Source organism: Dryas octopetala, chromosome 1, assembly GCF_963921425.1.
Source record: "Dryas octopetala chromosome 1, drDryOcto1.1, whole genome shotgun sequence".
NCBI lineage: Eukaryota > Viridiplantae > Streptophyta > Magnoliopsida > Rosales > Rosaceae > Dryas > Dryas octopetala.
This window is the reverse complement of record NC_141366.1, coordinates 18794050-18809775: the sequence shown is the minus strand read 5'-3', so window position 1 is coordinate 18809775 and position 15726 is coordinate 18794050. Positions and strand designations below refer to the sequence as shown.

The 15726-nt window shown below is 35.6% G+C and overlaps 2 protein-coding genes across 2 annotated transcripts; one reads left to right on the top strand and one right to left on the bottom strand.

The window, feature by feature from the left end:
- The first annotated feature begins 5826 nt into the window (after positions 1-5826).
- On the top strand, positions 5827-8512 carry LOC147298840 (alpha carbonic anhydrase 7-like). The gene is made up of 6 exons (XM_086228869.1): positions 5827-5940; positions 6417-6634; positions 7146-7355; positions 7561-7728; positions 7841-7894; positions 8189-8512. Exons 1-6 carry the CDS (start codon positions 5856-5858, stop codon positions 8273-8275), a joined length of 822 nt encoding a protein of 273 aa, XP_086084995.1. The 5' UTR covers positions 5827-5855; the 3' UTR covers positions 8276-8512.
- Positions 8513-9418: 906 nt separating this feature from the next.
- Positions 9419-11323, bottom strand: LOC147298839 (lysM domain receptor-like kinase 4). Its single transcript, XM_086228775.1, has one exon. The coding sequence runs from the start codon at positions 11321-11323 to the stop codon at positions 9419-9421; it is 1905 nt and encodes a 634-aa protein (XP_086084901.1).
- Positions 11324-15726: the final 4403 nt, after the last annotated feature.

The following is a 15726-nucleotide window of genomic DNA, read 5'->3' as shown; positions in this document are numbered from 1 at the left end:
AAGAATCTCTCAAAAAATGATATAAAGTGATGGTTCTAACATTATTATAAAATCATATTAATTAAGGGCAAAATTGTAATTTCATTAAAAATTGGGAAACTTCAAAAGATAAAATTTTAGGACCCGGCAATTTCTAGCTATCTGATATCTCCCTTTCTGGCATTTAGTGTCCGATTCATTATGTCGTGGCGGTATAAGACTGGCACTAAAAAACTTTGTAATAATGGGAATGCAATTTTTGGTCCCCAAATTTGACAATAGTCCACCAAAACTGTTGGACAGTAACATCTCAACCAATACTCCAAAGTAAAATCGTTTTCCATGCTGGTGCATTGCAGCAGAACGCATTAAAGTATAATTCCAAATCGAGTGTTTGCAATTTTGTACCAAGATCTTGAGACCTCGTTTGAGGATGGAACTGGACATGATTAAGCAATTAAAAAAAGATAGTAATTTTTTGTTTTATATTTGGTAAGTTTATTAAGAATTTAGGACAAGACTCACACTTAAGACTATAATACTAAATAATTAAGAATTTTTGTTCCCTGCTCAAATGTGATCCACCATGGGATTACTCTGTCCACCATGGGACTACTCTGTCCTATTTTGCCCATAAGACGTATACAGTCCTATACTGTGCAGTATTGTCCTGCATTTCAAAGGAGGCTTGATTGTATCCACCCATTATTAATTGATATTTTAGATTGGATATATTATAATTTCCACACATACACGTCATCTAATATAATTGATATACATATTTACCTCAGTCTTATTTACATGTAAAGAAACGTGTTGATTAAGAATATAACTCCTACATCGGTTTCGAAGCTTTGCACTAATAGTCTAATGTTATATGTAATGATCACATTTTATGACCGATGCAGATTCATATTGTGGAACTAATTAATTCAAATTAGGGTCTATTTGAGAGTGATTTAGATGTGCTACAAGCCCTTCTAAATAATCAAAATCAATTTTTGATAGCATTTTACATAAATAGCTAAAAATGTTATTTGGATTATAGAAACAATTTTTACTATTTTATAAGCACTTATCAGGCATGATTTTTCAAGAAGTGCTAGCTTACAAGTGCACATACAAGAAACATTTGGATTTTGATAAAAAGAAAAATTATGTATACTTTCTATAAAAAGAGCTTCACGTACAAAAATGTTACGTACTGAGCAAAAAAACTTTTGAACAAGCCCTTATCATTGTTATTTATTAATCTAATACAAATATATAGTTAAATTAGTTGTGGCTAAAACACAAAGCTAGCTAGGACCTCCACCATGGGTCCATTACCTCCAAACAAGGAGTAAAATTTCGGTTTCGAGGAAATTTTCGATGGAAATTTCGACGGAAAGTTTCGTGAAAATTTCGATTAAAATTTTGATTTCGACAAAATTAGACAAAAACGACAAAAATTATTATCAAAATACGAAAATTTTGAATGAAACTTGACCATATGTTTATGTAACATATTATCTACTACATTGATAAAAAATATTGAAGAAACCAAATTATATAGTAGGTTTCATGTAATATAAGTTGAATATAATGCGCGCTGGAGGTAAATACTGTTAAATAAAAAGAGGGCTGCTATTTGCACACTTTTTTTTTTTCTTTTTGCACACCCTTTTTCTCTTTTTTTCTCCTACACACCCCACACACTTACTTCAAATTCAAAATCTCTCAACACACACCCAACCCATTACTAAAATACCCTCATTTCATTACACACCCTTCTTTCTTTTCCTCTATTTTTTCTCACATTCACACCCCCCTTCCCCTGTTTTTTTTTTTTTTCTTCTTCTTCTCCAACCCTCCCCCAGCCAGCCCCTCCACCCAACCCACCTAGCCCCTCAACCCCCTCACCCGACCCACCCCTCCCTCCCTCCCTCCCTCCCTCCCTCCCTCCACCCAACTCACCTAGCCCCTGCACCGACCCCCCCAGTCTCTCTCTCTCTCTCTCTCTCTCTCTCTCTCTCTCGCCCAAGCAAATAGCAAAAAAAAAAAAGGGTGGCAGGTGGTTCGGCACTGGTCTGCCGAACCACCTGCCACCTTTTTTTTTTTTTTTTGTCTGCTTGGGCGAGAGGCGAGACCACCACCGGTCACCTCCTCATTTTCTCTCCTCTCTCCATTTCTCTGTCTTGTCTCTAACGGGGAGGTGGTGCTGCCGGGGAAGAGAGGAAGGTGGTTTGGGTTGGGTGTTGGGAAGAGAGGAAGGTGGTGCTGCCGGGAAATGAGTTTGGACTGTTTGTTTGACAATGGACTCTGCTTTGGGACATGTACGCGAATAGAACCCAACACGGGTCACTGCTCTGCCTTGCACCGAGGTTAAGGTGGTAGCCAAGCCAAGCAGCATACACAGTAATAGAATGGCGGAGGTGGAGGACTTTTGGTTCATTTTTGTGTTTGCTATTCAATTTCAAGAAGAGCTAGACAAAATGCTGTGTTCTCAATTTTGTAAATACTAGCTCGAGTTGTTTGTGATGGAAGTGGTTTGGGTTGTGAAGTGTCGAGTATGTATGGGCTGGGTGGAAGGTGTTGTGAAGTGTCGAGTTGTTTGTGCAGGGAGGGTGCGGGAGGGAAGGTGGTGCAGGGAGGGTGCGGGAGGGAAGGTGGTGGTCGGGTGAGGGGGAGATGGGCTGGGTGGGTCGGGTGAAACGGGGGGAGGGAGTGAGGTGGTGCAGCTGCATGCGGAGAGGAGAGAGAGGGATTGAGGAAGGTGGCCGGTGCTGCATGCGGGGAGGTTGGTCGGAGAGGGAAGGGGTTGAGGGGCTGGGTGGGCGGGGCTGGGGTGGTCGGCAGAGATGGTAGAGAGAGGGAGAATGGTGGTGGGCGTGGCTGTGCAAGCTTGAGAAAGATGGAGGGGTGTGTACGGGGGAGGGGATGGGAATGGGGTGTGTGGGTGAGGGGAGGGTTAAAGTGGTATTTTTCTTGAGGCTTTTTTTTTTTTTTCAAAAGGGGTGTGCAAAAAGAAAAAAGAGGGTGTGCAAATAGCAGCCCTCAATAAAAATGGTTTACTAATTAACAATTACATAAAAATAACCTATTTTTAAGAGATATTTAATTATTTTGAATTCAATTGTCCTTAAAATATATGTGGACAAGTAAGAAAATGACATGTATTATTATTTTTTAAACCACTTAACCCAATAACCAAACATAATTCAAATAGATTGTATCCCGAAAAGTTGGTTTATAATTTATTTTGAAGTAAATAATGATTTATTGATAATTATCTTGTTAATTTGAAGATATTAGAATTTTTCTAAGGAATTTTGGAAGGAAATAAATGAATTTGAAGTAGTAGAAAAATGAGATTAATCGAGATGAGCTCACAGAATTTTACAGAACATTTTTCGGACCTCGAAGTTAATTTTGGTGAATTATTTGGATTTTAAATGATTTCGGCGAGCCATCGAGAAACAATAAAAATTAAGAAAAGCTCAGTCTTGTTGGAAAGATCTCGGGTTAACGAGTGCGAAGACGCAAACAAAACGTGATTTTTTTTTTCTTTCTTTTTCTTTTCTCTTCCTTTTTTTCTTTCCTTCTTCAGTTCTTCCTCCCTGCCCCGTGACTAACCAGTCTGATCTCTTCCTTTTTTTTCTTCCTTTTCTTTTCTTTTTTATTTCTTTTTATTTCTTTCCTTTTCTTTTCTCTTCCTTTTTTTTTCTTTCCTTCTTCAGTTCTCATCTTCTCTTTCTCTCTCCTAGTCCCTCACTCCCTCCTCCTCCATGTTCTCTTTTCTCTGCTCCCTCTCCCTCCCCTTCCCCCTCCCCGTCCCCGTCCCCGTCCCCGATTTCCCTCTCTTCCTCCTCTCCCTTCCCGGATCTCTTCTCTCCCTCCTTTGACAGCACGCGCGACTCTGCCTCTTCCTCCCCCTCTGGCGACGGTGACGGCGGCACTCTGCCTCAGAAAATTTCGGCGAAATTTTCCAAAATCTAAACGAAAATTATTGGGTATGTTGATAAAATTTCCACCTCCCCAAAAAACGAAATTTTCTTCCTTGCCTCCAAACCACCAACTATCCCATACAGTTAATTCAAGAATAGAAAATTAGGATTAAATACCGAATTCAAATAATTTTTTAATATAGCATAAACATCATATAATATTTCAATTGAACTACCAAATTTAAATGTAGTTTTTTAGATTAGGTCACAAATATGTTGGCCCCTTTGATTTGAGCATTTTCTATTTGACATTTTTATCTTTTGGCCCACGTATGATGAGTGTTAGTTAAAATTTATAAGGTTTTGACAAAATTGTCCTTGAGGCTTTTATATTATCTTGAAAATTTGCTAATATAGTGTCAACTTCACATTTAGTTGTGACTGTACGACATTCACAACTTCAAATTTAGTTATGACTGAACGACAATCACATCTAAGTTGTGAGACAGTCACAGTTAAGTTGTAATTGAATTTTTTTTAGAGAAATTATACTACAATATAATATAAATAGAGGTCAAAACAATACTTTTACTCAAAATAATATATAGTATAATGGTGTGAGTTGTTTCTTTCAATTTACCAAGACAGTCACAGTTAAGTTGTGACTGAAGTGATTTTTTTTTTAATGCAATATAGTATAAATTAATGTAATATTTGTGATGTAATATTATTTTGATTTTTTTATTGTAGTGGCATGTGATGTAATATTTGTAATTTCTAATACTTTTACTTTATTAATTTGTTTGACTTTTCAACTAGTACCTAATCTAAAATGCTATTTAATTTTGATACTTAAATTAAAAAATTATTGAAATTTAATAGTTAAAATCAATGAACCTGTTCAATAATATATATAGCTATTAATGTTGAAATGATTCATGCATATATACACCGATCCAGTCAGTGGCAAAATCCAAAACTCATTATAATTCTTTTAAGGATCGTCATGAACGACGTATTTCAGATGGAGTCTACCATGTTGAAAAGTTTATAGAAATGAAGAAAAAGAACACCACCAGGGTCTTGCTCTAAATATATGCTATTTTAATGTATAATGTATAATTTAATTAGAAATTGTCAGTTGACTGGAAACTTCTCATTTTCAACTTGCTACTTCCTTTCAAACTTGAACACTACCTGAGACTATTGTAGTCGTGGCCACAACAAATTAAATTTGGAAACTGATCGGTCGATCTTTTTCTGTGTTCATACTACAGCTAGACTGAACATGCATGATATCATATATATATATATATAGAGGAAATTACAGATTTAGTCCAGTTATTTTATACCTAGTTCAATTTTGGTCCACAATCTTTTTTAAGTTCTGTTTTGGTCCACTAAATGTTCCACTTGTTCAGTAAAGGTCCATATTTGTTTTCTCAAATTTGGCATGCTTTTTATCCTATCAAATCTCACCCAAATTCAGCGAACATATACTTGTTTTAAAGCTATGTATTTCTTCTTTACAACCATATAAAAATCATTCAAATTGGAATTCTAAAACTCAAGATAATTGACCCCAAAGTAGGGTACCCGAAACTGCCAATTTTTCAAACTTCACCCAATCTCAATTCTTTTAGATTATAATACTCCAAATTTGTTTTTATGACTAATAAATGATGAAATATAACTTATAGTTCAATTATAATTGAAGAAAACACAACCCAAAGGATTTAAAGTCACAAATCTGGACCTTTACTGAACAAATGAAACAATTAGTGGACCAAAACAAAACTTAAAAAAGATTATGGACCAAAATTGAACTAGGTATAAAATAAGTGGACCAAATCTGTAATTTCCTCATATATATATATATATATGTTCTAGGCCGGCTATCCTCCATATGCTCCAAGTGCAACTCCAAGCTGAAAAATAAATAAGAAGCTGATGGCTACCCAATTCTTGGTTTGCTTTTTCCTCATTGTCCTTGTCCTTGCTTTGCATTCATGCCAAGCATCATCTGGGGAAGTTGGTAAGTGCATGTATATATAGCTTGCATATGATGTGTATCCCAGTGTATATAATACGTACGTACGTACGTAGAGGGTACATGCATAATATTTTCTTGACACACATCGTTTGAACACTCTCCCAATGCTCGGATTCCGGATGTTTGTTTTAGAAGTTTTGGTTATATATATGTTCAACATTTTGATTTTAATATCCTAAGAACAAAAACAATAATTAGCAATGAAATTGATTTGTGACAACTTAATGCATGTTCAGTATTTTCACCATTAATTAGCATATATTTGTTCTAGTTTTCTAATAGATAGTTTCATATATAATTATATTCTCTTTTGGGTTCTTAAATTATGCTTTTTCTGAAACAAATTAACGTACAGTTATTATGGCCCTTGGGTCTCAGCCTTTTTCAGGCAGTGGAGTTTCAGTTTTTCAGTTATTACTAATTGTTTGATCATCTTTTTGTTGTTGTTGATGGTGCAGAGGATGAGAGGGAGTTTGATTATGATGAAGACAGTGAGAAGGGGCCAGGTCGATGGGGAGAGATACGCCATGAATGGAGCATGTGTAGCAATGGATCATTGCAGTCTCCAATTGATCTTTTAGATGGGAGAGTTGAAGTTGTGTCAAACTCAGGGAAACTTCAGAGTACCTACAGGCCCTCCAATGCCACTCTTAGGAATAGGGGCCATGATATGATGGTACGTATGAATATTAATTTAAGATAAAGAAAAAAGTGAGATAATCAAATTAAAATGTAAACCATATATGTAATTAATATTTTGAATTTGAAAAAGTATATATAGGAATAGAGGGAAATTTTCTTTTACGAAAGAGTCTAATATGTAATATTGTCAAACTATATACCAGAATCATGTTAGAATGCACTGTCATAATTAGCAATCTAGTCAGGGACGGAGCTATGAGAGACCCTATACCCCTCCCCACCCCCTTTATTTATTTATTTCTTTTGTAAAAAAAAGAATTCCTTAGTTTAGCAAATAGCCCACCTCCATCCCCGGTCCATCCAATCCTCACCTCTCTGGCCAATCCCAAGGCCCAACCTAACCTAGTTCAGTCTATAAGGCTGGCTTCGTCCCTAAACATGACATATACTTAGAGTTGGGTTTGGTGAGGTTTTGCATTCAAGTTCTGGTGGGGGACAAATTATTCTAAAGTAGTGTTCTCTATTTGAATAATTTGTGGATGCAGTTGAAATGGCAAGCTGATGCAGGACATATTCAAATAAATGGGACTCAGTATCAACTCAAACAATGCCACTGGCACTCACCTTCTGAACACACCATCAATGACAAGCAGTTTGATCTAGAGGTGCATCTGGTTCATGAGAGCCCTGCTGGAAAGATTGCCGTGATTGGAATCATGTACAAGATTGGAAAACCCGATCCATTTTTGACATCGGTAATTATAAAACTCTTTCCTTGACTAGTGTTACAAGTATCATATTTACTGATCACATCGAGACTCACTTGCATAAGAAAGTCCCGAACGGATCTTACTTCTGCTAGTGATGTGGCTTGTTAATGTACACAAAATTATTGTTTTATTCCTCTCTCTCTCTCTCTCTCTCGCGCTTGCTGAACATGTCTTCTGCCTCTGTGTTTAGATGTTGGATCATTTAGCAGCAATCTCAGGTAACAGTGAAATGGAGAAAATGATTGGTATGGTTGATCCAAAGGAAATAAAGACAAGCAGTACAAAGTATTACAGATATATTGGATCACTTACAATTCCTCCTTGCACACAAAATGTCGTCTGGACCATTGTTGAAGAGGTTTAAATTTCCTCTGCTTTCCTAACCAAAATGATATCATAGTACATTTTCTATTAGTGCCTAGTGCCCTAGTGACATAAAATTTTATCTAAATCTCATTTTAACTCATCAGATGAGGACTGTCACAAAAGAACAGGTCAAATTCCTCCGCGTAGCTGTTCATGATGTAAGTTCAATAGCTACTCTCTAAAATTTCTGATACGGGATGTGTGTGTATACATACATAATTATAAAAAATTTCTGAATTAAGTGGATGGTCCAATTTTTAAGAAAGAGTGGACGACCACAACAATGTATAGATTCGAACAGTATGCTACAAGTGCGGAGAGTTCTTATGATGAACTAATTTCTAAATTTACAATGTAATGATTGTCAATCCCAAATCTTTAATGTGCACAATATATGCCTAAACATTAATATTTTGATATTTTTATGTCTACTAATGTGAAAGATATTGCAGGAGTCAGAAACTAATGCAAGGCCACCACAACCAAGAAACAGGCGCTTAGTGCAACTTTACAAACCCGAAGAAGAGGAAGAGAATTGAATCTAGCTAGATTTTTATGGCTCCAGTATCACCATCTGCCACTCTTTGCAGGCCTTGATCCCCTGGAGGACATATGCAGGGTTCTGAGCTAAATAAACAGATTATATATGATCACTAGGATTATTTCTCTAGCATTTGCTTCTTTTGTACACCCTTTTTTCCCATTTCTTCTCTAAGTTATTTGGGTTTGGACCATGTTAGATTATTTTTTGTGTTACTTATATATTAACTCTAGAGTATAAATATTCAAGCAATCAAAAGTCTAGTGAGAGAAAGTGGAAGGCAGAAAGATGAGAAGGAACTAGAAAACACAATAATGCTCGGCTAATCAGATTTAGAAGGTTGGCCCAAAAAAATTGAACAAAAGTGATCTCATCTCAATGGTTTTCAGCAAGTTTGACACAAAAAAATGAATTGGTGAAAAGTACTTCATTATCAACATCTTTTGCTACTATGGCTGCAATAGCCCTCAAACTCCTCATCAAACAACAACTTAATAATGCATGCCATAACTAGCACCAGTAAACTATGACAACACACAATAGTAAGATGGATAAGCTCACCTTGCGAAGCTTCTAGTACTCAAAGGTGGTCCAGAAAACTTTAGAATTAAGGGAAGTATCAAACAAGTGAAAGCATCAAGCTACCTAAGTAACCAGAAAAAGATAAAGCATCTAAAAGGAATTAAATAAGTCCCTTCAGACAACATGTGATGTGAGCCATGACCAAATGGAATCTATCATTATAACCAGCCAAATATATCCTCCAATTGCATACCTTTGGATACTAGCTAATTGTCACTTTTCTAAGAGTTGATATAATAAACTAAAACATGAACAATATTAAAGTGGGTAATAATGAAGAAACTTAACCTCCATAATCAGTAGCCTATTTTGGGATCAAGGGTCCTGCTACCCCCTTTATTGGTAGTTAATCAATTCCATTCACCTACATGATTTATTTGTTGCTAACAATACTATGGTTTAAGAATTCAGAAGTAAAGGATGTGCATACATTAACAAACAAATGATCAACCATCGATGCAAAGAATTTAGAAGAGGGAGAAAGCATTCACACATGGAATCATTTAGAATCCAACTTTAGCAACCATATAAGAAGTTAATTATAAACCATTTTACAGTACTACTTGATAAATAAATGTTCTACCATGCGCGTGGATCGACTTCTTGACATGCCATTGGCAAGGATTTTCAAGATATCATCAACAGATGGCCTGTGGAGAGGGTCATCCTCCACACTGGCCTTTGCTAGAACGGCTATACATAAAGCCTCTGCAAGAGAATAATCCCCTAACTGTGGATCCATGAAGCTCCTAAGTTGTTCAAGGAAACCACCTTCACTAGCACCCCCTCCCAAAAATTTGATGGATTCTTTGAACAGCTTTCCATCAATGTCCTCTCTTGCTGAGATGAGCTCAAGCAAAACAACCCCAAATGCAAAAATATCCACTTTTTCAGAAGCTGAGCCATATAGGAGATACTCTGGTGCAACCCATCCTTTGTCATATCCTTCTGAAGATCCTAAAGCAGCGGCTGTTCCAATGTTTGCGAGTTTTGCCCTCCAATTTTCTGTCACAAAAATATTTCTGGTGTTTATGCTTAGGTGAGCATAGGATGGGAAAGTACAACAGTGTAAGTAGTGAAGTCCGGAAACAATGTCAAAAGCTATTTGTGTTCGCTGGTACCACTTGAGAGGATTAGATGGATTAGACAAGCAGTCCCTCAAACAGCCATTGCTTGGAAACTCAAACACTAGACAAGACCAGGACAAGTCATTGTCTCCATAAGAAACACCCTCCAAGTTCAAGATGTTGATGTGGTTGATTTTTGAATGCACATCAATGACATGGCTAGTTTCCTCATATCTCATCTGCTTGATCATCACTTCAGCATTATTTATCAACCCCTTATAGACTAGAGCACCAATCTTGTTTTCTTCATTGAAATCCCTTGTTGCTCTCCTGAGCTCTTCAATGCTATAATTGAACAAAGAGTACTTTAATCCAGCAAGAATATCCGGAGATAAACATGAATTTGTCGGGCTTCGACCCCCAGATTTACGTGGGCTTCTGACTGTTGAACATGAAATTGGAGTGCTTAGAGCAGTGAAGGAGTGCAGCCTCTCAGTCTTCCATTTCTTCAAGGCCTTTCTATACAAACTAAATGCAATCAATGCTACCAAAAGCACTAGAGAAAACCCAACAACAGACCCTACTATATACAATTTCCTTAGTTTTGTGTTTTGAATTGGTTTTTGCACAGAAATTGTGGGAAGGAAACCAGGAGTTGGAGGTGGAGATTCTGGAATATTGAAGTTTATGACTGGAGCTGCTCTCAAGGGAACCAAAACGGTTGTATTTGGAAATACAGTTTGGTGTGGTTCTAAATGATTAATTGACCATAAATCTTCAGGAGAGATTCTAAACTTCATGCTCAATGTGAGTGGTCCATCCCCTTCTACAAAAGGGTATGTCACAAGGTACTTCACTCTAGTACTAGTGAAATTATCAGGACAAGCACATCTTAGAGGCACATGAAGCTCAGTACCAACCTTGAGCTCTTTTCCTTGAGACAAGTTTTCCTCACTGAGTGTAAGAGACTTGAGTAAGCCTTCGAAAACCCTGCAAGCTATCTCGGAGTTTGATGTGTTGTGAGAAACAATGTAGCTGAAACTTGCCTGAAAATATTCACCTGAGCAAGAACAGTTAATGGGAATAAGAACCTCTCTACCTGGTTTGAGCACCTCAGAAGGAGATGTAAGATTGTTCAGTCCAAGCATTGCATCAGAGTTCATGTGAAACAAGTCTGAGATGCTTGAAAGGGTCTGAAAATGTTGGTTGGCTCTGTAGACCAAGAATGTTGTGCAGGAGTTTTGGAACATATTGCAAGTGTATCTAGAACCTGGGTAGCTGCCAGTAGAAGAACATTCAGATTGGTCATAATACTGCTGAGCATAGCTTGAATTTAGGCAAACCAAGATGAGAAAGCAGAGATAAATCATGGTTTCTGATATCAAAATGTTGCACATTCTTTTTGGCGGTCAAAGAAAAGGAGAAGAAGATAAATAAGTTGATTGCTGATGGGAGAGCTAGTGATGAAAGATAGACCACTTCATTTTAATATTCTCAGGGTCCGGCCAATATCTGTGGTCAAAAGTATAATCAACTTGTATTAAGGAATAATTAAGCAACCAGAAAGCTCCATTAATTGCCGGCTATAACACTAATGGCCAGTTGGGAATAGATTATATTATATGTAGGTACACTTTGACTTGTTACTACTTGTTTTTTTGCAATCAGATCCTCTGTGGACTATTACTTTATAGTCATCCCCTTTGATTGCATTTTTCAAATCCATCCTCCATACTTTTTTAGATGCAGTTTTTGAAGAAAATACTTTCTCTTTCATATTCTTGATATATGAAAGTCAAAATTAATTACATTTCATGCATAGAGAGTCAATTCTAAGCTATTGGATTTAATATAAGATGCATGTCTAAATTATGATGTCAAATAGAGTTGTTGGTAGTCTAATTGAAAGAGTTGTAGAAATATCCATAATACACTTTAAGTTCGATCTTTCTCTCTCCAACTAAAAACTATATATAATATATATATATATGATGTCAAATGATCAGTTCGGCATGAACCAATTATGTGGACTAGGCATAAAGATTAATTCACCGTGAGCAAGTTAAATTATAGGATCAAATACAAAAATATCCACAAAATTTGACATGTGTCTTAATTTGGTTTATAAACTTCAAAACATGACAAAATTGCCTACGAACTTCTCAAATTGTTTCAATCCATACATACATCAACTTCCATCTAAAAAGTTAAAGGAAGTGATCATATACACCGCACATTACCACTTTTTTAGAGGAATTTCAGTACTTTAATCCCCTTTAACTAAAGAATTAACTTTAAAAAAACCCAACCCCTTTGGACCAACAAAAACAAACCCAACCTCTGCAGATCCCCAACGCAGTGACGCACCCCTTTCCCCTTTGTTCTTTTTCTTCTTAAATTTAAAATTCTCTCCTTTTCATCTAAAATTTAAAAATCTCTGAAGATTCTTTGGAAATCCCCTTATGTTTGCTTCACCATGGATTTATCTTCTTCTTCGTAAAAAAAGCCGCACCCTTTCCCTTCCAGTCGACAACAATGAGGGTGGTGAGGTGGTTGAGATCTTGGGGGTGAAGATGTTGGAGGGGTTTGCAGACAAAGAAAAAGAGGAGGAGGAAGAAGATTAGAAGAGGTAGGTGTGGGGGATGCGTTAGGTGGGATGGGATCGTGGGGTTTCTTAATTTTTTTGTGTTATTTTTGTTTTTTCATTTTTTTTAGTGGCTGGGGTTTGCAGAAGTTTGAAGAAGAGGAAGGGGAGGAAGAAGAATAAAAACAATAAAAACAGACAAGCGAAAGAAGAAGAAGAAAAGGGTGTGTTGTGGCCTTGTGGGTTTCCTTTATATTTTATTTAATTTTTTCAATTCAAATGGATTTGAATGGACAAAAACACTCTGAAAAAGTGGTTATCTGCATTGCACACGATCACTTTCCTTAACTTCTTAGATGGAAGTTAATTAAAAAAAAAAGTTAATATTTGTATTGGATTGAAATAATTTGAGAAGTTCGTTAGCAACTTTGTTACGTTTCGAAATATGTGGACCAACTTGACACGCATGTCAAAATTTGTGTAGAAGTTTGAACCAAATTTGACACCTTTGGGCTTCGGCCACGTTAGTCAACTGTCATAAAACGTCCTGAGATGTAAGGAATAAAACTAATATTATATATATATAAAATAAAATAAAAGAATAAAACTGATTGGTTCATCTGCCTCAATTGAGGAGCTTGTTGCAGATAGTGGAAAATTTGTTCCAGATAGTATGTATATTAATAGAATAAGAGTTACAATTGTATATGAAAACTAACTCTCTGCAAGAAGAGGACTTATAGAAAGTAATAAGGAAATGAATTTATACTTTAACATTACACATAAGAGACATTTTAAAAGCATATTCAAATTAAAATAATGAAAAGCCTAAGAAAAAATAAATAAAATAAAGCACCATTATTTTTTTATAAGTAGAGGTATTAAATGGGCAAAGTTGACAAATAAAATATGAGCACAACACAATTAAAATGGGTATGGCACGACACAAATACAACATAACTATATGAGTTGGGCCAAATTTTGTAGCCCACAACACATCACGAGACGAGCCAAACACTACATAAGCACAAAATGGGTCCAAACTAAGCACAACCCTTTTATCATTGGTTTTTTCCTTATTAAAAAACTTTTAAATGGAAAATTAAAATTTTTAAGCAAAAAAATGTTAATATTTAATTATAAAAAAAGTTATATGACTTTTTAACCTTGAAAAAGTAACCATCAACTAACTATTTATCTAGTGGTATTTCTCTCCATATTGTTTGAAAGGTTTCAAGTTTAAATTTCTCCTCTCTAAATAAAAAAAACTTTAAAAAAGAAAAAAAAAAAAAAAAGGCCCGTGGGCGTTGAGTACGAACACGACCCGAGCATGAATGGGAGTATCGGGAATAGGTCTTAGCTATTTGGCTTGGCATGAGCATGACACAATTATTAAATAGACATAATATCAACACAACATAAAGCCCATATAGCCTAACTTAAATGGGTTGGCCAAACACGTTTGACACTTATATTAACAAGTCACTAATAAGTTTCGCTAGTTAACACTAAAGCGATTCGATGTTTTAACAAGTCTCTAATGTGTTTATTTGTTATCAATCTAAGTTGATAAACTTTGGCTTGAACATTGAATTTTTTGTGCATGTTTGGGTCATGTTACTAGGTTGTGTATGATTTTATCAACTCTACTTTTTTTTTTTTATCAACTTTTGTTGAAATAAAATGTTTCACTGAGGAGTGCACAATTATAAGTGTGTTATGCATGCATGCCACATTAATACATGCTTGCCATGTTCGAGCTTGACCTATGTATTTAGCTAATTTTATTTTTAATATTTTTAGGCTAAAACTTACCCTTTATAATTATTCATTTTACAAAAATATCTTGTGCTCTCCTCCCCTACTCCTTTGGTGTCCTTAATTCATTCCCCTTAAAGCTCTCTACTCAAACTCTCTTTTCCTCTCTTCCTCTCTACCAGACTAAAAAAAACTATCTCTCGATCTTCCTTTTGTTGCCAACCCTCTCTGTTCTTCATGATTTTAATGTGTTGCATTTTTTTATTGATTTGGGTTGTTATCAATCCAACTTAATTAAGTTTTATCCGAACTCTAAATTTTTTCATTTGTGTTCATGTTGTGTTATCACACTGTGTATAATTTTACCAACTCTACTTTTTTTTTCTTTTAAACATGTGTTAAAAGAAAATGTTTAACCGATCACTAAATTGCAGTGGAGTCTACAATGAGATGCTAATTAGTGGTTCATAATTATACAATGGAGCGTACAACAAGATGTATAATGATTAATAGATCACACTAATACATGTGTTATGGATGAGTGTCAAGACTTGGTAAATAAATTTCATGAGTGGAGCGGTACTCTTCTCTAGACCTAACAACGTGTTGTATTTATTCATGTCAACATAGTATTGTATTAAAATTAGCTAAATCTGTATTACCAAAAGAAAAATTAGTTAAATCCAAAGAAAAATTTTGCTCACACATCTTAAGACTTTTAATACACGGTTATAATTAAAAGTTAAGCAAAACAAGAAGATCTAGATCTGAGGGATGCATTTGTGCCACATTTGCGATTTGCGAGATGCATGCGTGACACGTTTGCGTCCATGACTCTATTTATTTTTAAATATTTTTGGCCCATCATAATTATTCATTTTACAAAAATACCCTGTGCTCACCATCTCTCTCCCACTCCCTTTTTTATGTCTTCCATTCCCCCTTATATCTCTCTACCCTAACTATCTCTTTCTCTTGACCAACAAACAAAAAGAAAAACTATTTTTTCCTCGTCACCAGCACTCTACTATTTCACTCTTGGTTTTAATGTTGTGCATTTTTTCTTTGAGTTCAGAAGGACTGGTACTTTCCCTGTTTCTTCCTCCACTTCTTATTTTCCATTTTTCTATCTATTTGGGTAATTTTGTTTTCAATGTTCATTTTTGGAAATTAGGTTTTGTAAGTGCACGAAATTTGCTCATTAATTTGTAAGATTTTGGGTACACGGCTAAATCAGTGAAATTGCTTATTATACACAGAAATCTTGCATAAAGAAATAAAGAATGAGAATGAGATTTTTAAAAGCTAAAGCCTAAAGATTGAAACTTGAAACCCAATTTTAGCATTTTGAGCGTTATTTTTGTTTTCTTCGGGTACACACTTACCAAAGAAAAAGTATACATGCAAAGGACAAAAGGGTAAAAAAAAACAAAAAAAGTTACTACTTTTTCGTCGTCA

Bases quoted from the DNA above. Each gene is read 5' to 3' on its own strand.
- LOC147298839 (XM_086228775.1), bottom strand. From the start codon at position 11,323: ATGTGCAACATTTTGATATCAGAAACCATGATTTATCTCTGCTTTCTC.
- LOC147298840 (XM_086228869.1), top strand. From the start codon at position 5,856: ATGGCTACCCAATTCTTGGTTTGCTTTTTCCTCATTGTCCTTGTCCTT. The intron at 5,941-6,416 runs GTAAGTGCATGT...TTGATGGTGCAG, and splicing joins AGCATCATCTGGGGAAGTTG to AGGATGAGAGGGAGTTTGAT. The intron at 7,729-7,840 runs GTTTAAATTTCC...TTAACTCATCAG, and splicing joins TCTGGACCATTGTTGAAGAG to ATGAGGACTGTCACAAAAGA.